Below are 22,290 nucleotides of genomic sequence, written 5' to 3'. Positions count from 1 at the left end.
AATATTAACAAACAGCATTCTGACAATCATTTATTAACCAACTGCAATCGTATAAAACATATTATAACTTTTTAATATGTAATGGTAAATGAGAACGTGAAACTTTATTTTGAACTTCTTTAACCTTTTTTTTTTTTATCTATCGATAAGTTATATTCTATTCTTTATTTTTTTATAACAACTAACCAAGATTCAAATTTCGCCCAATAATTTATTAATATAAAAAAATAAAATTAAATAAATTAAACAAATTAAAAAAAAACAACTTCACTAATATTTTCAAAAAAAAAAAAAAACAAAGTTAAATTAATATATATAATAGATAGAAATGTCAAATCCATTCTTTAGTAAAACGAAAAAAGATGATTTGTTTCAAGCTGCCAAAGATGGTAATTTGGACCAACTCAAAAAGTTTATAGAGCAAGATGGAATGAAACCATCGGATGTCGATGAAGATGAGAGAACTCTCTTGCATTGGGCAGCATCGAATGGTCGAATAGTAATAGTACAATATCTTATCAATGAATGTAAACAATCGGTAAATACAAGTGATGATGGTGGATGGACTCCACTTTTGAGTGCTGTCAGTTGTGGTCACGCTCACATGGCAAAGCTGCTTCTGGAGAACGGTGCCGACGCCAACTGTCAGAACGACTCGAAGCGAACACCTCTACACTACGCTTCCTCCAAGGGAAAGTCGGACATCGTCGATCTCCTACTGCAACACGGTGCAAAGAGCAGAAAGGATGACACAGGCAGCGCACCAATTCACCGTGCCGCTGCAATCGGTAACACTGCGATCATCGAGCGTCTCGTGAGTTCCGAGAAGAACGACATCAATTCAACCAACGTCGAAGGCGACACAGCAGCACACATTGCATGTATGTATGGCTTTGACGAGGTGGTGCATCTGCTTCTATCGCTCGGTGCTGACTTTACAATGGAAAATAACGAACAAAAGAAACCCTACCAATTGGCAGGAAACAGTATAAAATATATTATAGATGGTATGTGTTTAACACTGTTTAATGATCATTGTCATCTCATCTCACCTACGCTCATCACCACCTCACCTGATCAGTTAATCGAAGCAATTAGCTAATCAATGAATCAGTTAAATCACGATTAGATTACACACACACAACTCCAACACCACATCAAACTTGAATACTAGTTAGTGATCAAACAAATAGCAAAATTTTGTGCTGATAAGTAAAAAAAACAAAACCAAAAAACCATAAATATATAAGGTTATTTAAAGACCATTGTTGTGTGGTTTGTGTGTGTAAATCATGATTGGTCAGATTTAAAGACAAATTGATATTTTTAGAAATTGTAGTTTTCATCTCCACCTGGTCTCAAACCTTGTAACTAACTAACTCTCAACTTTTTCTTTTACTTTTTCTTTCTCCAAACTTGTTCATTACACTAGAATATAAATCCAAAGAAAACAAATAAAATGTGTAAAGTAAATGATCATCGGAAAAAGTATTCCACTGTACACACACCGGTTACACATTGATTTGCCCTTTCAAGAAAAAAAGGGTGGTGTATGTCTTGATTGAATTTTATTTTGCAATTAATCTGGATATTTATATAACTGTGTTCGAGAGAGAACTCTAACCAAACACACCATATGAGCACAGTTTTAGAGGGGATGCCAACTGGATCACCATCAGTTCAACAATTGTTTCATGTTTTTTTTTGGTATCCAAGTGGTTTGTTTTGGTGTGATTCAAACCTTTGAAAATAAAAAAAAATACCAGATCTCGATCGGTGTTTTTTTTATTGATGAGCAAAAAAAAAAACATAAAAAAACTCATTATTAGAATGTTAAAAAAGGGTTTTAATAATGAATCAAAAAAGGATTACCCAACTTTATCCAATTATTTTAAAATAGCTTAAAGGATTTCAATCATTTTCTTTATAGTTTTATAAAATTAAACTCTTTATTTATTATTTATTAATTATTAATCATTATTTATTTATTATTTATTCATATATCAAAATAATCTATCTCTAAAATTAAAATTTAACCAAAAATTTTATATTATTTAAAAGTAGTTGTCATAAAAAAACATAGTGCAAACAAAAAAAAAAAAGTATAAAATAGCTGTTGGTTTGGTATGGTTTGGTTTATTGGCACATTTTATATCTTTGTTGTTATGATCCAAGAAAATCTTTACAACAAAACACATAGTACTCATTTTAAAATTGGTGTTTAAATTCAATCATCAGAATCCTCCACATATCATTATCATTTAAAACATATATTTTAATTGTAATTCATACACACTTTTAAACTAAATAATATGGTTTAAAAAAAAAGTAAATATATATTTAGAGTTGGGTTTGATCAATGTGGTTTTTTTTTTTTGATTGGAATGTGTGATGTGTTTGTGTTTTTGTGTGTATTTGTTTGATGAATTATTTAAATTTGTGGTTTAAATATGAAAATTCAATTCTCTCTTCTCTCCCTCATTATTGTTGTTGTTCCGAGTAACTTAACACACTCTCTCAATACCAATCAGACATAAAATATAAATCACATTAAAATCAAACACCACACAGTCAAATAGTTGATAAAAAAATAAATCTTATTTTCAAATCACAAGTGAATTCATTAATAATGTTTGGTTAACTCATATACTCATATTTCATTCATCATGTTCTGCTTCTGCTGCTGTTGTTGTTGATTGTGTTGTTGGTTGTAACATCAAAATCATTCATTAGTTTAGTTTGTTTTTTTAGTTTATTTAGTTAGTTTTTATTTTGTTTGTTTATTTTTGATTTGGTTGAGTTTAGTTTGTAGTGCTGTGGTTATCTACTGTGTATGTAACACTAATACTGCTGCTGCTTCTGATACTGCACAACAACAATCAATAACTATAATCAATCCAACAACAACAACAACATCAGTACCATCGTCACTTTATTAATAAAAAATTACTATATATTTGTTCCTCCTTTTACTATTCTTCCTATTCTGTTGAATTTATTCTTGTTGTTGATAAATTTAATAACTTGTCTCTATCTATTTTTATATTTATTATATTATTTGTTATTTTAATCAATCTTTTCTGATCAGCATTCATTTTTATCTCAAAATTTTAAAAAAAATTTCCAAGACCAACCAACCAAACCAACAACAATTTTAAAAACTTTAAAGTAAAAAACAAAAAGAAAGAAGGAACTAACCAGAAAACTTTTATTTTACACAGTATACTTAGATCGTCTTCTATTTATTTATTTATCACATTTCTAAATTATATATCCAATTTTTGTCGGATATATAAAATTCCAATTTGTTCAAAGATTATTTCAAACAATCCCAGTTCCAACATCACCCAACAACCAACCATTCATATATAACATTTTTTCTTCAAAATAATGTCGACATTACAAGTTAGAATTAAGTTTCCACCCGATTATCCAGTAATTTATAAAACTTTGAGACTGGACAGCTCACTTACAGTACAAGAGGCCATCGCTGCCATTGGACAAGCCATCAATGTAAATCCAGCACCAGATATTGGTCTATATTTACCAGACGCTAAAAAACAATTACAAGAGAATCAACTACTCTCTTCTTTCGATGGATTAACAACAGCCGTATGTAGAAAACTGCTATATACCAATTTGAAGTCAAACAATTTCTAACATTTTTTTTTATTATTATTTTCCACACAATTTTCAAAATATTTTAGCAATATTTAGAATTAAAATCAAAAAAAGCAGCATCTTCAGGAGGAAAGCAGTGTTGTACAATCATGTAATTAGCTTAAAGGAAAAAAAAAACAAAAAAAAAAATTATCTTTACAAAAAAACATATAGAAAAAAAGGAATTGAAAATATCAACAATTCATTTTGAAAGCAACGAATTATATTCGTAGTTGAATAAAGATGTATTATTTATTTAATATCGATTCTATGGTTTGTTTGATAGTTAGGTATGTTAACCACTAGCCATTTTGGTTCAGTTTTTATTAAATTTGTTAATCAACTTTAGTTTAAGTTTTGATTAACCAAATTTAGTTATTGTTGTTTTTTTGTTTGTTTGGATTGTACATATGTTTTGTTTTGTATTTTTAATTTATATTGCAGTGTATTACTATTATTATTATTATTATTGAATTTAAATTTTAAACTTTACGAGATGGAGCAACAGCTACATATGCTGGTGGATGGTTGGTTTGTGGATTCTTTGATGCATAAATTAAAGCATAGAACTGACCACCTTCGAATGGATCTTTGAGTCCAAGAAGCTTACCGGTGTTCTTTATGAGTTCATCCAATGATGGATAGTGAGTGGATCCACCCATATGAATGTAACCGTGTCCTGGCTTATGGATGATCTTGGCATGTGCTATATCCTTATTCTTTGAAACGTAGGAGAGTGCGTAACAACCTGGATCGGTACTACTGAAACGAACGATGTAGGTACCGGACTTCTTGTTGGCGAGGAACTGAATAACGTTCTTTGATGAAGTCTCACCCAAGAAACCTTTGAGTGAGCACACCGACAAAACACGCTCCAAAACTTCGTTACCAGAGTTCAATGGTCCGAACCATCCTAAAAATCTTCCAAAATCTTCAATCTTTACTGACTCTGAATCGATCGAAACCAACAGCAACTTCAAACACTTGATCTTTAGGCAGTCCTGTGGATTCGACTTCATGTCGACACCAAATGATGTGCAGAACGATGTGTAAAATTGATTCCAAGTGATCTCCTCACGTCCAAGGAAGTTGTGTGTCCAGAACTGACGGGCGTTTCCATCGCTCAGTACACCCTCAATCAAAATATGATCCAAAAGCTTCTGACGAGTGATGTCCTCGAAAGAAGGACGACGATTTGGGAGGTGGTCCCAACAACGAATCAGCAGATCCTTCAAACGTGGTCCCCAGTTTTCGTTGAGTGTTGGACGATTCTTCTTGTTGGTGACACCATCGACCAAATCGTTGTAGTTTTTGTAGAATCCGTTGTATGGCTCCAACTTTGTGAGCATCTCCCATAGCAACATCGAGAATGAGTAGACATCACTCTTCTCGTCGTACTCTCTGTTTAGCAGCATCTCTGGTGACATATATAGAGGTGAACCGGCTTGTCCCGATGATTTACCTTCCTTCTTGATCTTACTCAAACCGAAATCGGCAACCTTGACAACCCAGTTGTTGTCTACCAAAAGATTGGCTGGCTTGAGGTCGAGATGCAGAATGGGTGGCGACGAGAGATGCAGCCAGTTCATTCCAAGCGATGTGTCTCTTGCAATGAGAATGGCACGTTTAAAATCTATAAAGTCTGCACTGTCCTCTTTACATTTGAGGAGCGCGTGTACCGAACCCTTGGGCATGAGCTCTGTGACGATACTCAAGTTTCCTTGGGTGGTGCAGGCACCCATGAAAAGCAGCAAATGAGGATTACGCAACTTGGTCATGAGACAGACCTCCTTACGGAACTCATTGAGCACAGTTTCATCGTAGAACTGCTGTGTAAGTTTCTTGATGGCTACTTCCTTGCCACGCACCGATCCCTTGAAGACCGAACCGAATGCACCGGCACCGATCTTGGCATCACGATTGATAATGATGTCCTGTTTGTCGATTTCCCATTTTGTGATTTCCTTCTCCTCCTCCTTGATCGAGAGATCTTCCAATCCGCTCGCTGCGCTGCTAGTGATCGACGAAGTATCTGGTGAATTCGACTGCACTACTGCATCCGAGGCAACAGTGACCGAAGTAGTATTGACATCCTTTGAACCGTTGGGTGAAAGCTTGAAGGAACTCTCTCTCAACTGATTCCATATGTCCTGTGCACGATCGTGTTGCTCTGTATTTATCAAACAATTTACCAACTCTTGTTTCAACGATATAACCGATTGAATCTTTGATGCTTTCGCTCTTAAATCTTGAATCTACAAAAATAATAATAACAATAAATCAAAACTTAATTAATTCAATGATCTATTGTGATTGATTGATTGACTGATTGATTGATTGATTGATTTGAGCTTACGGATGAAGTAAATAATGAATTTAAACGTTCTTTGTTGACAGGTGACGATCTGTGAGAGATGGCCAACTCGATAAGGCTATTGATTTCGACATCGGTTGATGCTTGTCTTGATTCCAATGCCTTGATCTCTTCTTGTGCTGCTAAAATTGACTTTTCGAGTTTATCAATTGAATTGGTGCTACTCATTCTATATTCGCTTGTTTATATCTATATACCACTTTTTATTTATATTACAATGATCCCTCCTATACTTTATTAACTTTTGAAATTTAACTATATAATATATTTAGATAAATAAAATATTAATAAAAAAACCAATCAACAAACAAAATTAAAAAGTGCGACAAAAAAAAAGAATGAAGTTAGAATAAATATCCTAAAAAAAAAAACAATTAAAAAAGAACAATTAAAAAACAAACAAACAAACAAAACAACCAGTATAAGTAAGTAAAAGTAAGATAATGAAAATGGGTAGGTTGGTTCTTGTTTGTGTGTGTATGTGCAAATGTGCAAGTGTGCAAGTGTATGTATGAAGACCAAAATGTGTATGTATGAATCTAAAAATTATAAATAAATAAAATCGATAGTTATAAAAAGTTTTATTTTTTAGTAGTCGTAGTGGTAGTGGTGACAACCAACAACAATTGAATATTAATTTAACAATAGTTATGTGGGGGTAATATCTGTTTTAAATTTAATTAATATTTATTTTTTTAAAAAAAATACAAAAAAAAAAAAAAACAAATATCCAAAGTATTGAATTAAACCTTTAGAATACCTTTTCCATTCTTTGAATTTTATTCTATTAAAACAAATTAAATGACATGTACAACACTGTAACAATATTTATATTTCTGACAATTTAGAACACGCAGCGCAACTCGCTCTATTGATTTCGATATTTACTTTTTTCTTTTCTAATTCTATAATTATTAATATTACAATATCTACTGATATAGCTAGCTAAAGTAATTATATTTATCTATATATATATTTATATAAGTTTTCAACCTGTCAAAAAGCCTTACAAAAATAGTTTGTTAAAAAAAAAAACTTGCAATAAAAACAAAAAAAAAACAAAAATTTTTGTGAAAAATTAAAAGGTGTAATGATTATTGGTCCTCTTAGAAAAAAAAAAAGTCTTAAATCAATTAAAATTATTTTCTCATTTTCAATGCACAATCAACATTTTTTAATCTTTATTTTACTATATAGAAGAAATGTTTGATAATATTATGATTATTATGATTACATAATTATGTTAAAACATATAACTCTTTGACAAATTGTGAACTAAATGAACATGAAAAACCAAATCAAGTCAGAAATATGGCCTCGTTGCTGAACAAATAAAATATTATAAGAATTACTAATATCAACTAAGATAAAATAAATCTGCAATGTTGTTTTTTTTTTTTTTTAATCAAAGCATCTTAACTCTGAGAACCATCCTATTCTCCTTTCTTCTTATCTTCTCATTATTATTCTTGAGACATGTGTGCACATCATTATTGGCCAATAGGCGACTTCTCGTTTGGATTGTCTCGCCTTGCTCTCTGTAAAAAATTAAAAATAAAAAAATTATTAAAAAAAAAATATCAAAAAACAATGTTTGGAGTGAAAATTTTTTTTTAAAAAAAATAATAAATTTTGGTATTATTTTAAGGTGTGTTGTCGAATTGAATAATTCCTCTGGAAGATGGCGGTGCGAGGTGAACGCTCCCCCTGAAACCGCTCGAAAAAATTCTGGCACACTCACTCAGTGAAAAACCAAAATATTTTTTTAGAGTGGGTCTCCCTTCCTCATAGTAGAATTTCCTCTATCATTGTAACCATTTCCTCTCCAACATATACACAGTTAGAAAGTAAGTATAGCAGTTATGAGTAACAAGTAGAATCTCTTATACATGGCATATATCAATCTACTGCATTCAATGAGATACACAGGATACACTAGGGATATCTCATCAAAGAATCAATAACCCACCAGATAGACAATAACAGGATACAGGATACAATGTTGTCTCACCCAAAATTCGCCACCACAGACGAATCGCATAACTTTCAACTTTTGCCCAAACACATAATATACTCTACATTTTATACTATACACTACTACTATATACTATATTGAATATCTATTTAGTTTATTTATTTAGCTTTATCAAAATTAGTTATAAAAATAAAATAAAATAATAATAATATAAACAAATAAATAAAAATTATTTGTTTATAATAAATAATAATATCAATAATAATAATAGAATATGTATTCAATACAATACTATATATCTACACATCTATAATCAATCTATACATAAAGTATCAAATGAAAATCAGAATCAAAGTATTTAGTTATTAAGATATTTAATAGTTTTCAGATTCAGATATGAATAATAATAATAATAACAACACAACAACAACAAAAGAATAGTACTATCACATCAAGAGATTGTAGTATTTGTTTTTTTTTTTTTTTTTTTTGTTTATATATTTATAGTATTTGTTAGTTAGATCTTAAGATAAGATTGTCATTGTCATGTATAAAGAGATTCTATTACACCAAGCAACTAGATTATATTTGAACAGCAAGAAATTAATATAGATAATTATAATTAAAAATTTATAGATGAGCAAGAACCTTTTCGATCTTCTTCAAGACGACAATGAAGAGCCACAAGAAAAGGTCGTAAAGGATGTTAAGCCAGCCACCAAGGCACCAGTCACTGCTGCCAAGAAGCCAGCCCAAGCTGAGAAGAAGCCAGCTGAAAGCAAGGTTGTCAAGGGAGACAAGCCAGCCCGTGTCAACGGTGAGCGTAAGACTGAGCGTAAGCCAAGAACTGAGGTTCAAGGTGAAGACTTCCAAAAGTCCTCGTCAAAGAGAGACAGTAAGCCACACACCCGTACCCCACGTACCGACGCCTCTGGTGCTCCACGTGGACGTCAATTCGACCGTAAGTCTGGTACTGGTAGACCAGCCGGTGAAGTCAAGAAGGGAGGTGCCGGTAAGGGTAACTGGGGTTCACAAACTCAAGAAGTCCAAAACACTGAGGCTGCCGTCGCCGTCACTGAGACCACCGAGGAGACCGCCACCGCCGTCGCCGCCACCACTGAGACCGCCGAGACTCAAGCTCCAAAGGACACCAACATCACCTTGGAAGAGTACCAAAAGCAACAACAAGCTGAGGCTCCACAAGTCCAACCATTGAAGCTCAGACAAGCCGGTGAGGGTGAGACCAACCAATGGGAAGAGTACGCTCCAATCCAAAAGGAAACCGTCAAGTCCGCCACCAAGTCTGCCGCCAAGGAAAAGAAAAACTCAAAGAAGACTCTCATCAGTTTGGAAACTAAGCCATCGATCCAATCAAGCAACAAGCCACCAAGAAAGGGACAAAAGCAAGTCTCCAGCAAGACTGAGAACAAGAAGATCCCAGAATTGACCTCAACCGACTTCCCAGAGCTCAAGGCTTAAACTTGAAGACAATCATAATTCTAAACAAGTAAACAGTAGTGGGGGAAATCAAACAAAGTTAGAGAAGAATTGGTATTTTTATCTTTGATTCTTTTTTTTTGTTACAAAAAAGTTTATTAATAATAAATTTAAAAAATATATATATAATACCAAAAAAAAAAAAAAAAAACAATACATTTAAATTATTTATAATTAAGAGATATACAATTAGATCTAAAATAAAATCAAAAAAAAAAAAGAAAAGAAATAATAACTGTGATAATATGTGATATTTAAATACTTTTTTTTTTATTGTTAGTATAGAGTAAAGTAATTTTAATTATCTAAAGATACTTGGTTAGAGGTGGCACCGTATAGCTCACGTAGTTTCTTAAGTTGTTCTGATTCTTGTTGATTGTTATTGCTATTGTTATTGTTGTTGGTAGTAGTTGTAGTTGATGACGATTGTTGTTGTTGTTGTTGTTGATTATCATTTCTTTCATTATCCCTACTTCTACTTCTACTTCTGCTACGACTTGATCTATTTCTTTTTCTATCTCTCTCATCATATCTATTGTCTCTGCTGTCTCTGTTATTGTATCTGTCACGACTGTTACTTCTGCTTCTGCTTCTACTTCTTTTGTAAGAACCACTACTACCTCTGTTTCTATCTCTGTCATCATATCTGTCTCTATCTCTATCTCTGTCGTCATATCTATCACGATAGTTTCTATCTCTGTCTCTATCGTCATATCTGTCCCTATCATCGTATCTGTTGTTTCTATTTCTATCTCTGTTGTCTCTATCATCATATCTATCTCTATTGCTATTATTATTGTTGTGGTATCTATCTCTGTTGTCTCTATCTCTGCTGTTTCTCTTTTCACTGAATTTGTCTCTTCCACCAGCACTGTTGTTTCTGTAGTTGTTGTTGTTGTTGTTGTTTTGCTTTCCATTGTCCTTCTTGCCTATGGTGTAACCCACTTCCTTTTCGTACTCTGATATTTTGTCTTCTAGCTCTTTCATAACCTTGACTGGTATTCTAGGTAGTATTGTATCTGCAAATCTTTGTTCTCTTACTAGCTGTATCAATAGTTCTTCGACAGTTCTATAATTAAAAATAGAATAACAATTAAATATTAGTAACTTTATTTCATTATTTATTGTTAATTAACAATTACTTGAATATATACATACATTGGATCACTTCTTGGTGTAACTTTAATAGTTTCCTGGTCACCGAGAGCCTCTCCCCACCATGACCAAAGATTGGCAGGTGGAAAGCAATAACGGAGATAGAGAAATCCAACAGCTCTTACAAAGGGTGAGTCGTGTGTGACTATACCATTCATTTGATTCTCTGTCATCTTCATAGTGTACAATTTGAACAGTAGACAATATGCACTGGATGGCGTCTTTGTATTTGGTATATATGGACCTATTATTATTATTATTCAATTGATCAAATATGGTTAGTAACATTCGTTAATTAGAGATACTTTTAAAAATAAGAAAAGTAGATAGATTCAAGAAGTAGTAGGTCTTTCTTACAAGCCATTGGCAATTCAAATCAAGGCATTTTAATAATGTTTGTTTGTTTGTTTGTTTGTTTGTGATTTCAAAACTATATTTGTTATCATATAATATATAATATCAAACCATAAAGGTATATTTTTTATCACCGCGGTCATCCAATCGTATGATACTTACAAAGATATTCAACGTGATTATTGATTTCACTTAAAACTTCATGATATGTTTTTAAATTACTAAAAATAATAATAGTAATGTTAGTGTTAATTGATTAAAGTGATTATATATTTATTATTTATTATTTATTTATACATACTATAAACTCTTAAAATACTGTGAGGATTGTATATTGGTCAGAAGTATCTGATCCAAATTCATACTCTTATTACCATGTACTTCAAGTGACATCTTTCTATTGCTTGATATATATAAAATATAATAATGATGTTACCCTTTTTAGTGAATATATTTATCTATTAATATATATCACTAATATGTTTACTTTTATTTGTTTGCAAATTTTGTATTTTTAGTTTGTTCAAAAAAAAAAAAAAAAAAGTGTTTGGTGTTTAATTTAATAATTTTCGTCAATCAAAATTCGTTGTTTAAAGTTTCGCCAATGACAATCAACAAATAATAATGAGAGATAAATATAATATTTACAATTAAATTAGATTAACAACATTGTTTAGCTAAAATCAAATCAAAAAGCACTCAAAAATGAAATAAATGATCTTCATCAATCACGTCACAAGCTACTTAATCTATAATCATGTTAAACAAGTTAATGGATGTCTATAATCATGTTAATCAAGTTAAATAGTATAGACCTGATAAAAATTGGATCTATATTAATTAGTTATTATATAATCATTGTTAATATTAAAGTAATAATGTTTAATTATAGTTATTATAGTAATATATAAATCAACCCAATAATAAGAATGATGCTAAACATTACAATACAAAAAGTATGAAAGTTAGATCGCAGCATTTAATATTTATACTGTCATTATATATTTTATTTTTATAATTCTTACTTTTTTAGTTTCCTTATTCAAAATCGATTGATGTGACCACAACACAGTACTCTAGATATTTGGACATATCTTAATATCACAAAAAGTATATTATTTTTGTTGTTGTTGTTCTTGGTGGTAGTGGTGGTGGGAAAACATTCCTCCAACCACCACCATATGTCACTCATCACCAAAATCGAAATAATACAAACATATTATTACCAAAAACGAAAGATAGACAATATCATAATAGTTCATTAACAACATAGCTAAATAAGTAATAATATACTGTATATTATCATATGATTTTGTTTTCGTACAAACCAATATTATTCATTGGTTGACTGGAATAATAATAAATCGTTTTTTTTTATTATGGTTTTATATGACAATAATATTCTTTCTACCTCAAGGTCAAAAATGATCCATGTTGAAAATAACAATAATATCAGGTTCCAAGCATGGCAGGTAAATACAGTAGTGCCATTAACAACAACAACATACTCAATTACCACATCTACTGATTCTTTTCTCTTCCATACTGCTTGATGCATTAGCATCAAAAACAATTCTCCTATTTCTACCCACCCTCCAAAGGTGCATATCTTAACCAACAATGATTTAGTAAACTTTTTTGTATATTTACCTCTCTATTTTATTTATTTTTAATTTAAATTTTATAAACATATTATTATTATTATTTTTAGAGATAGAGAATCCATGGAATGTAGATAGATGATTCTTTTAATAGTTGTTATGGTTGTGTGTCTTTTTTAGATTTTCCGATTGTTGTGTGAATCCAAAACAACATCTCCGTGGACAACTATAAATACTCAATTATCACAATTGATTTCAAATGTATCATTAAATTGTAAACTTGTCATTCTTCAAACATCTGAATTTAAAATAAAATAAAATAAATAAAACTATAAGCTATCTATCTATTTTTTAGTTCATATCCATTAATCGTTCAATAGTTATTTGTTCCATTATAATAAATACTCTTCACTTATCATATTTATTTGTTATCATTTTTTGTTTTTTTAACATTGGAAATTATTTTACAAATTCATAACTAATTTTACAATTAAAATAAAAATCAAAATTTTTTCAACTATATCTAATTTTATAATCAGTTGTTGTCATAATTAAAATAATTGTCAGATTAATTTATTTATTATTATTTATAAAATCTATTAACTTTTTAAAGTAAACATTTATTTTTTAAATAATAAAAAATCAATAAAAAAAAAATATTTACATATCTCTTTCTATTATTAAATTATAAATTAATGGGATAAATAATTTACTTTATATATATATGAATTTAAATGTCCATATTTTAAACAGTTTTTCCGGAAAAAAAGAAATAATTACTTTTAAAATTGTCTGTTCACTACATAATGAAGAAAGATTCCAATATCTATTTGTGTAATCGTTAATGTTTTGAATCTAAATAATAAATATCAAAAACAAAATTATCATTGTATCGTATTGATCAATCAATCACTCACTCGTCAAAACACAATCATCATAAATCATGGACCCATTGAAAAAGAAAATTAATAATATTGATCTGGTTCATAATGACTTGCCAAATCATCAATCACATCAACCCCCACATATGATCAACGGTCATGTAGGTAATGTTGTTGGTAGTCATAGCCAACCAAACAACCACAACAATCACCAAGGCAATCTTAACAATAGTCATGGTGTAAAGTTAGATAGAAGCTCACCCACTGAAACTGCCTACAAGAAAAAGAGAATCGTTCCCTCAAAGGCAGCCGGAGTGTCAAGACAGAATGGCGGACTGCTCTGTGCCCATAGCTCCAGAGAGCTGAGAAGGGTGTCTGCATACTGTGTGTCAGACTCACTGAGTCTGAACCAATCATTTCACCACATCGACCAAATTGGTCTGAATCCGATTGAGCACAAGGAATTCTTTTATTTCACTCTCAAGCGCGAGCCAGAGGCACCTCCAATGGATATCCCGATTCCAGTTCCCACTCCGATCGATGATCCAATTGGTAACCAAATTCCTACTATCAAACTTGATAACAGCAATAACACTGGCAACATTGTTGGATCCGTCCATAATAATAATACTAATAGCTCTCTCGAAGGTGCAAACTTTCTTCCACATCTACCAAAACCAATCGCTCAAAACCATCAACATCCTCAGCAACAGCATAAACTACAACCTCCTATCTATTGGAATGGAGATCTAAACGATCAAATCTATGATCCCTCCAAATTGAATCCACCATCGTCACCAACGATTGATTCCGATAATGTTCCAGAGAGTTTCTTGATGGAGCCAATCTTTGACTTGACAAGGGACTACGGATACAATCACAATGAGAACGGATTGGTAGTTATTTTCGAATATGGTGTAGTTGTATTCTGGGACTTGACTCCGTCCATAGAATTCAAAGTTATAAAGATGTTGGACCCTTTCAGAATTGAGCCACTCGATCACAAGTTGGTAGACGATATGAAGTTTGAATATTCCAATGGTAGTCAGACATCTATTTTCCAAGACAAGATCTCATTGGACAGAGAAGATGTATACGTTAAGATTGCAATGAGTCATTCGATTTCACAATCGGTCAAACTATCTTCATTTGAAGAGAATCTAGAGAAAATCATTGTCGAAACCAAACAAGTACCTGTTCATCTTTCAAAAGAAGGAAAAGTAAGTAAAAACCTATTAAATATTAAACTTCTTTTGGGTCAACTCACTAATATTTATCATATCTTGTTTAAATAGATTTGTTTATCACAAAAAAGAGTTGGACAACTGTTGGGTAATTTGTACATTCAAAAGAATGCCATAAATCTACATTCCAACTTACTTGATACACCAGAGTTCTTTTGGGAGTACCAACAATATGAGAGTTATCATCATCTAACCGAGAAATACTTGGAAATCAAACCTAGAGTGAGAACATTGAATCATAGATTGATGGTTGTAAGAGATCTAATTGATATGTGCAGAGCTGATATTGATGCAAAAGGTACTATAATATTAACAAGTGATATATCCATTAAATTACTAATCAACTTTAATTAATCTTTATAGGTTCATTTAGATTAGAAATAATTGTCATTGTTTTGATCTTTTTAGAATTGATCTTTATGATACTTGAGTTCCTGCATGATATCATAGTCTAACTAAATGGAATTTGGCTACATAACAATTTGCCAAAAGTTTATTTTTATAGATAATAAAACTAAATTATAATCCTCTTAAACATAATCATTGTTTACTTTTGTTATTTATAAAAATTAAGAGAGAATCAATAATAAAGAAATTTATTATTTTTACATTAATTTGTGCTTTTTCAATACTTTCTCTATATTGGTGATTCTTTGTGTAAGGTTTGTTTGTTGGTCTTCTAAATTGGTGATTCTTTCGTTCACCTCTTGGTTTTGTATAGTTAACTTGCTTGTAAAGATTGCGTATTGGTCTTTGACGATTGATTCCAACGTACTCATTCTATCTATTAGCGTTTGAAAAAGACCAGTGTTTAGGCTTGTGTTGAGAGATATACTGCTACTTATATCATTATTATTGTTGTTGTTGTTGTTGTTGGTAAATTGTGAAAGTTGTGTAAGCTGTGAAAGTTGTGAAGGAAACGTAGAGTATGGTATTTGTGATGCTATTGGAAACTGTGATTGTGGTGGTCCCATGTTTGATGTTGTTGTTGTTGCTTTCTTATCATGATCCAACACCTTTCTGTTGGATTCATCATCTGATAATTCAAAATCATTATCTGGGGAATTGTTAATTTCTTTATCTTCATTATTATTATTGTTGTTGTTATTATTGTTGTTGCTATTATCGCTGGTAGTTGTAGTTGTCGTAGTGGTTGTAGTTGTCGTAGTTGTTTTTTCTGTATCAATTATTAACGATACTTGTGAATCATATATATCTTCTGTTTCCTGTTGCCAGAGACACTTAAGACTTGAGAGTTTCCTTTTATTGCTATTGTTACTATTATAGCCGTCTGGCATGGAATATGCTAACTATTATCAAAATGTTGTTTTAGTATCTTAATATTATTTATATAAAAAAATACATACATCCATTGAAGAATAAGATATATCATCTTCAAAACCTGAATGTTGATCATTACTACTACTACCATTACCACTAACATTTGAATTGACAATTGGGTCTTCATCCTCTACTCTAGCTTTATCTCTATCAACTTGCTCCTCTTCTTCTATCTCCTCTTCTATCTGTGAGCTTTTCCCCTTTGACTTTGTTTGATTTGAAGCTACATGTTGTTGTGGTTGTTTTGTTGTTTTTGTTGTTGCTGGTTTGTTTTGACATTTGAAGGTTGTTGATTGTTACCATTGATCTTATTTCTAATACTATCATTCATTATTTTACTTATACTGTTTGGTTTTGATATCTTTTCATTTGGAAGCTGCTTCTCTGTCTTTACTTTAATAGGTTGCTCCCATTTACCATTCACAACTTTACATCGATAATATATTATGTTAGTATTATTGCAATTTGTATATCTAAAGTACTATATTTACATATTAAACTCTCCAGAATTTTCAATTGGTCTTGAGGTATTATACAATCATAAGGATCGAATTCGAATCCATTTGAATAACAATTATTATTATTTCTGTCATTGTCATCGATAATCGGTGTAATAGGAGTGACAGTAGAGGCACCAGATGAATGGCTATTCTTTAAAAAGTCTTTGATTTTTGGTAGATCTGTGATGGGAATAAGTGATTTCAAATTGAATTTGTCTCTTGTTATAATATCAAAATCCTTTAGATTCAATGAGAAACTACCATTGTCATTGACCAATTCAAGGTCATTGATAGAAATGATTGCACCAATAACAATGTCGATATTAGACTTTGAAGGTTTGGCTATCGCTACTCTCTTTCTATGAACAGAAAACTTATTAGTTACTTTTAGATAAATGATCATCTATCGATAATAAATTCATACCTTGCACATTTACTCAATGCCTCATCAGTAATTGAAATGGGTATAAATGTCTGTCTATCTGAGAGATATAATACTTTCTTTTCAGTACTAATAAATCGATCTTTCTAAAATATAATATTAAACCGTAACATTAAAAACAATCAATAAATGAATGAATCAAACAAACAAACAACAAATAAAATCAAGTAGGTATATGACATACATACATTTATGTTTGTTATGTCACCAGTTATAACTTGACCAATCTTTTTAGATGATGTATTTATAGACAAAACTTGTTTCTCAATCCATGGTATGATCTCAACACTCCTCTTTTTAGTACTATCACTATTACTACTGTTCATATTCATATTTATATATTTGGATCATAATTATTTTAAATATGATCATCGACTTTGACAAAAAAATTTTTAAAAGACACCAAACACTTTCTTTGTATTATTAGAAAATGATTCGTTTTTTTACAAAGAGTAACTTTTTAATTTTATTTTTAATTTTATGTTGTTTATAAAAAAATAATATTGCTAATAAAGATAACAATTTATTTTCAGAACAATTAATCGGTTTGATTTATTTGATTAAATTGTTTTGGCAAATTTTTAATTTTGTTTTTAATTCTTTTGATCAAAGTAAAAAAGATTTAAATGTTTGTCTTTTTTTTTTAGTACCTATGCTAACACCCAATAGTAAATATTTATTCCCTAATAAACAATTTGTGTAAACACTACTTTTTAGGGTTTGTGAAAAGTATTTAAACAAATATATATCTTTTGAAAATATAACAATCTTAAATATCGATATTTTTTTCAGAAATTAATTAAGATATTGAAGTTAAGATTTGATTTATTATCAAAGTCTTATGAAAATAATTCAGAACAGCAATATATGTTGTGTGATAAATACTTTTCCCAATGAAACGAAATTTCTTTTTAATAATAATAATAATGATAACTATCTATCTTAAGATCACAACATTTAAATATTTGCTTAATACGTGTCTGAAATTTCTAATTACTTTTATCTTGTTGACACCGAAATAAAAAAAAACAAAAAAACTTATTTTTTTTACCCATTTTTGAAAGATTTTTGTTTTTTTTGTAAAAATCTTATGATCTTAAAATTTTTGTAACGCTGAGATGACGGCTATTCAATTGAAGATGGTGGGCAAAAGTGGTTGAGATTTTTTTTGCAACGCGAGTCGTTTTGACACCAACAATTTTTTTATTATTATTTTCTTTTTTTTTTTTTGATTTTTCGAAAAATCCTTCATCACGGTTTGTCAATTAATAAGCTTGGAATAAAAAGCTGGTCAGTGATTACCCCAGAGCATCTTTTCTAAAAATTTTATCTGTTTTTTATTTTTCCCCAGTAAAATTATATTTATCTAAAAATGAATAAAGCATTATTTATTACTTTAATGTTGGTAGCTTTGTCAGCTGTCGCCGTCCAATCAAAGAAGGTCGAAGCTGCTGGTCAAGAATGTGGTTTGTGCACTTTCGTCGCCAACTACGTCGATAACCTCGTCCAAACCAATAAGACAATCACAGAGATCGAACAAGAGTTGGACAATGTCTGCTTCTATGTTTCCGCTGGCCTCCAAAAGGTTTGCACCACCTTGATCAACAACTACTTGGAGAAGTTCATCTCACAAGAGACCCCAACCGTCATTTGCACTCAAATCGGTTTCTGCCCAGCCGAAGAGAAGAAGATGATCAAGTCCGATGTTCCATGCGCCATCTGCACCTACATTGTCTCCACCGCCGAGTCATACCTCGCCTCGAACGCCACTGAATCAGAGATTATTGCCGCCCTCGAAAACGACTGTAACTCGATCGGTAACGCTTTGTCCGAGATGTGCAAGTCCTTGGTTGCCGAGTACGCCCCACAAATCATCCAACAATTGGTCAACAAGCAAACTCCATCCCAAATCTGTGGAGAACTCAACATCTGCACCAGTGAGCAATCAAAGAAGTTCGCCGCTTTGGTCACCGTCGACGACGGTTTCGGATGTCCAGTCTGCAAGTGGATCGTCGGTCAAATCGAAGGTTACGTCCAATCCAACCAAACCGAGTCTGAGATCATCAACTCACTCGAGAACGACTGCTCCGTCATCGGATTCAAGTCATGGGTACAAATCTGTCAATCCATCGTCGCCCAATACGGTCCAGAATTGATCACCTCTGTCATCAACTCAGAGTCACCAACCGTTGCTCTAGAGGAATCAAATCGGATTCTGAGAGTAACTCCACCACCACTTCATCATCATCCTCCACCTCATCTAACCCAACCTCATCCAACCCAACTGCCACCTCATCCAACCCATCTGGTACCGCCACCGGTTCTGGTATCTCTGGTACCGGTTCTGGATCTGGTTCAGCCATCTCTGGATCTGGTTCATCCTCTGGTGAATTCTTTGTCAGCAACGGATTCAACCCAAAGTCTACCAAAAAGGTCAGAGTTCAATAAATAAATAATATATAATAAAAAAATAATATATAATTTTAAGTAAAATTAAATTAAAAGAAGAGTTTTAAATTATTATTATTTTGTTATTCAAATTTATGGTTAGAAATTCAAGTGTTTATAAAAAGTCTATTAATTTGTTTTAAATTTCCAAAACAGAGAAACTGTGTTTTTTTTTTTTCAATTATTCAATATATTTATTTCTTTAAACATGGTACTTTCTCAAACCAATCTGTGGAACTTAAATTGAGTTAATATCAATATTTTATCAAATCTCTAACTTCCTAACTTCCTAAAGTTATCCTTAATATATGAAACACCTTTTCTTAATAAAATTTGTCTTAAACAAACGATATAGTATAGAAAAAACATCAACAAACAATTGAAAATATCAAAGTCATTTGACCCATCTATTTAGATACCCATATAAATATTAAATTTTTTTCTCCTAAATTTCTAGTAATAAAACCAAAATTTCTCGTAGATTGATTAAAATAAATTAGAGAAGTAAGTTGTTTTAATATATACCTTGAATATTCAATGAATATTTCACCCCAAAAAAAATGTACATTTACAATCCAAAATAATCGATTATTTTTTTTGGGGTGAAATTTCGGATCATGATTTTTAACAAAAAAAAAAAATTGAACTACCAAAGTCAATTGTCATTATTATCTATCTATTTTGTTATATAATAATTCAAAAGAAAATAATAATAATAAAAGATGGAGAAAACAGCTATTTATTATGATGAAGCATATGGAAAGGTGCATTCATCACAAAAGTTAGATCTCTACGAACCATCGGTTGAGGAGGTTTCACCTGACAAAAAGTTCCCACTGTTGGTCTATGTTCACGGTGGATTCTGGATGGATCGTGACAAGTCTGACTATGTTGAGATGGGTCGTCTCTTTGCTTCGCACGGCTACATGGTGGCGGTTGTCAACTACCGTCTGAGCAAGCAGGCACACAAGACACCGATTCGCTACCCAGTGCACAACAATGACTTTGCCGAGAGTTTGCGTTGGCTCGTAGACAACCGTGACGACTACCGCTACGACGTCAACAACATCACCTTGATTGGACACTCCTGTGGTGGACACATGATTGCCTGTCTCTCGATGCAACCGAACCAGTATGCTTCGTTGGCAGAGATCCAAGGACAATACAAGATCACTCGATGCATCGGAATTCAAGGTATCTACGATATGCAACAGCTCAACACCGACTTCCCAGACTACAAAGAGAATATATCGTTTGTTTTCAATAACGACGACGTAGAGCAATGGGAATCGCCACAGAGATTCACACCGATCGACGACAATAACAAGAACTCTGTCTCTGCAATCAAATGGTTGTTGGTGCATTCGCCAGCCGATAAGCTGGTAAACTCTGTACAAACCAAGAACTTTGAGCAGAGACTACAGAGCACATGGAACAGCAAAGTAGAGATACTCGACAGTTTCGAGGCTACCCACTTTGAAGTTGTAATAAAACTAGGAGATGTAGAACATAAATCATTAGAGACTGTAAGAGAATCAATACTTAAATTCCTTTTGTAATAAAATATAAAATAAAATATATAGTATATATAAATCTATTCATTAAAATATCATTATAACATAATTAGCCACTTTATTTTATTTCTATTAACAAGATGTCATTGTATATGATTTATAATCTAAATAGAAACTGATACCGCATGCTGACCACCAAGTAGAAGTGAAACAACTAGAAGAATCATTAACTTCATCATCATCATCATTTTCATTTTTATTATCATCATCATTGTCTGAAACAGCACAAACAGTTTCATATGGTAACTATATTGTATTGTTTTGAATTATTAATTAGTTTTATGATTTAGAATATGAAATGATCATTTAGTTAAACTTACATTGTCTGTTGCAGAGCAGAAGAATTGATAGTGATCGAATTGATCTTGCCAAACGGTGTTGTTTACGTAGTAGTAGTACATTTGAACGTTACCAGAGCATTCGTTGTCAGTTGGTTCGAACACAGAGTACTTAAGACCGTATTGTGGTGGAGGTGGTGGGTTGTTTACTACTTGAATCTTTACGTAGTTGTTTTGTGGATACTGTTCGGTACCGGCATAGTCAGTCGCATAGCAATAGTCGACATAGAACGTTTTCTGGGTGTTTGGGTTGTTGCTACCGCAATCTACTGATCTCGAATACTCTGACATGGTAACATTTCCATCGGATCTAATATCAAAGTAAAAGTTGTTGTCACGGAAACCAATACAGGTATCGACAATCCACGAATATCCAATTCCAGTTTGTTCACCGGTACACGATGGTGATTTATATGGAATCATATTAACATAGGTTTGTGCCACTGACAATGTAGTAAACCATGTTAAACATAGAATAAAATTACAGATTATTATATTTTTAAACATTTTTATATTTCTTTAATAGGTAGAGGTATAAAGAAAGAAAGAAAGAAAGAAAGAAAGAAAGATTGATTGATAACAGTCTGTTATGTTTATATTTATATTTATAAAATCATATTGATATCCTTGATTGTTTTAAAGTACTTTATAAAATCAACAAGAGAATCATGATGAAGCACAAAATAAATGCAGATATTTAAAATATCATCATATCTTTGGCCGAAATATTTTTTGTAGCAAAGTAAATAGATCAGCAATACTTTGTTCCACTACACTTTGTAAACCAGTGGTTTAATGTGGATATTACATACATAAATATTTACAAATAATCAACAGATTTCAAAAAATCTAAATTCTAACAGATAATCTTTTAATATCTTTCAGTAATTGTTTAAAAAATTATTT

At 31.5% G+C, this 22,290-nt stretch overlaps 10 protein-coding genes across 10 annotated transcripts; 6 read left to right on the top strand and 4 right to left on the bottom strand.

Annotated features, from left to right (window-relative positions):
- Window positions 1-328: 328 nt before the first annotated feature.
- psmD10 (ankyrin repeat domain-containing protein) lies at window positions 329-2,939 on the top strand (the record flags this gene model as incomplete). Its single annotated transcript, XM_020573208.1, has 4 exons — window positions 329-1,007; window positions 1,331-1,367; window positions 2,616-2,710; window positions 2,761-2,939. The coding sequence occupies 4 exons, from the start codon at window positions 329-331 to the stop codon at window positions 2,937-2,939; spliced, it is 990 nt and encodes a 329-aa protein (XP_020437325.1).
- Window positions 2,940-3,390: 451 nt separating this feature from the next.
- On the top strand, window positions 3,391-3,723 carry PPL_02215 (uncharacterized protein; the record flags this gene model as incomplete). Its single annotated transcript, XM_020573207.1, has 2 exons — window positions 3,391-3,612; window positions 3,718-3,723. 2 exons carry the CDS (start codon window positions 3,391-3,393, stop codon window positions 3,721-3,723), a joined length of 228 nt encoding a protein of 75 aa, XP_020437324.1.
- A 419-nt stretch (window positions 3,724-4,142) lies between these two features.
- Window positions 4,143-6,202, bottom strand: shkB (SH2 domain-containing protein; the record flags this gene model as incomplete). Its single annotated transcript, XM_020573206.1, has 2 exons — window positions 4,143-5,915; window positions 5,987-6,202. The coding sequence occupies 2 exons, from the start codon at window positions 6,200-6,202 to the stop codon at window positions 4,143-4,145; spliced, it is 1,989 nt and encodes a 662-aa protein (XP_020437323.1).
- A 355-nt stretch (window positions 6,203-6,557) lies between these two features.
- PPL_02213 (hyaluronan/mRNA binding family protein) lies at window positions 6,558-9,488 on the top strand (the record flags this gene model as incomplete). Its single annotated transcript, XM_020573205.1, has 7 exons — window positions 6,558-6,565; window positions 6,630-6,692; window positions 7,020-7,051; window positions 7,804-7,881; window positions 8,340-8,363; window positions 8,451-8,473; window positions 8,646-9,488. 7 exons carry the CDS (start codon window positions 6,558-6,560, stop codon window positions 9,486-9,488), a joined length of 1,071 nt encoding a protein of 356 aa, XP_020437322.1.
- Window positions 9,489-9,803: 315 nt separating this feature from the next.
- Window positions 9,804-11,408, bottom strand: prpf38b (PRP38 family protein; the record flags this gene model as incomplete). Its single annotated transcript, XM_020573204.1, has 4 exons — window positions 9,804-10,575; window positions 10,665-10,905; window positions 11,178-11,236; window positions 11,317-11,408. 4 exons carry the CDS (start codon window positions 11,406-11,408, stop codon window positions 9,804-9,806), a joined length of 1,164 nt encoding a protein of 387 aa, XP_020437321.1.
- Window positions 11,409-13,559: 2,151 nt separating this feature from the next.
- On the top strand, window positions 13,560-15,095 carry PPL_02211 (RMD1 family protein; the record flags this gene model as incomplete). The annotated part of the gene is made up of 2 exons (XM_020573203.1): window positions 13,560-14,717; window positions 14,793-15,095. 2 exons carry the CDS (start codon window positions 13,560-13,562, stop codon window positions 15,093-15,095), a joined length of 1,461 nt encoding a protein of 486 aa, XP_020437320.1.
- A 50-nt stretch (window positions 15,096-15,145) lies between these two features.
- Window positions 15,146-17,356, bottom strand: PPL_02210 (uncharacterized protein; the record flags this gene model as incomplete). Its single annotated transcript, XM_020573202.1, has 7 exons — window positions 15,146-15,192; window positions 15,577-16,051; window positions 16,109-16,344; window positions 16,383-16,508; window positions 16,574-16,941; window positions 17,007-17,110; window positions 17,213-17,356. 7 exons carry the CDS (start codon window positions 17,354-17,356, stop codon window positions 15,146-15,148), a joined length of 1,500 nt encoding a protein of 499 aa, XP_020437319.1.
- Window positions 17,357-18,396: 1,040 nt separating this feature from the next.
- PPL_02209 (saposin domain-containing protein) lies at window positions 18,397-19,472 on the top strand (the record flags this gene model as incomplete). Its single annotated transcript, XM_020573201.1, has 2 exons — window positions 18,397-19,024; window positions 19,204-19,472. 2 exons carry the CDS (start codon window positions 18,397-18,399, stop codon window positions 19,470-19,472), a joined length of 897 nt encoding a protein of 298 aa, XP_020437318.1.
- Window positions 19,473-20,194: 722 nt separating this feature from the next.
- On the top strand, window positions 20,195-21,031 carry PPL_02208 (alpha/beta hydrolase; the record flags this gene model as incomplete). Its single annotated transcript, XM_020573200.1, has 1 exon — window positions 20,195-21,031. One exon carries the CDS (start codon window positions 20,195-20,197, stop codon window positions 21,029-21,031), a length of 837 nt encoding a protein of 278 aa, XP_020437317.1.
- An 87-nt stretch (window positions 21,032-21,118) lies between these two features.
- Window positions 21,119-21,891, bottom strand: PPL_02207 (DUF3430 domain-containing protein; the record flags this gene model as incomplete). The annotated part of the gene is made up of 2 exons (XM_020573199.1): window positions 21,119-21,292; window positions 21,367-21,891. The coding sequence occupies 2 exons, from the start codon at window positions 21,889-21,891 to the stop codon at window positions 21,119-21,121; spliced, it is 699 nt and encodes a 232-aa protein (XP_020437316.1).
- Between the last annotated feature and the right edge of the window lie 399 nt (window positions 21,892-22,290).

This window comes from Heterostelium album (genome assembly GCF_000004825.1).
Source record: "Heterostelium album PN500 unplaced genomic scaffold PPL_scaffold2, whole genome shotgun sequence".
NCBI classification, from domain to species: domain Eukaryota; phylum Evosea; class Eumycetozoa; order Acytosteliales; family Acytosteliaceae; genus Heterostelium; species Heterostelium album.
This window is presented reverse-complemented; position numbering and strand designations above follow the sequence as displayed.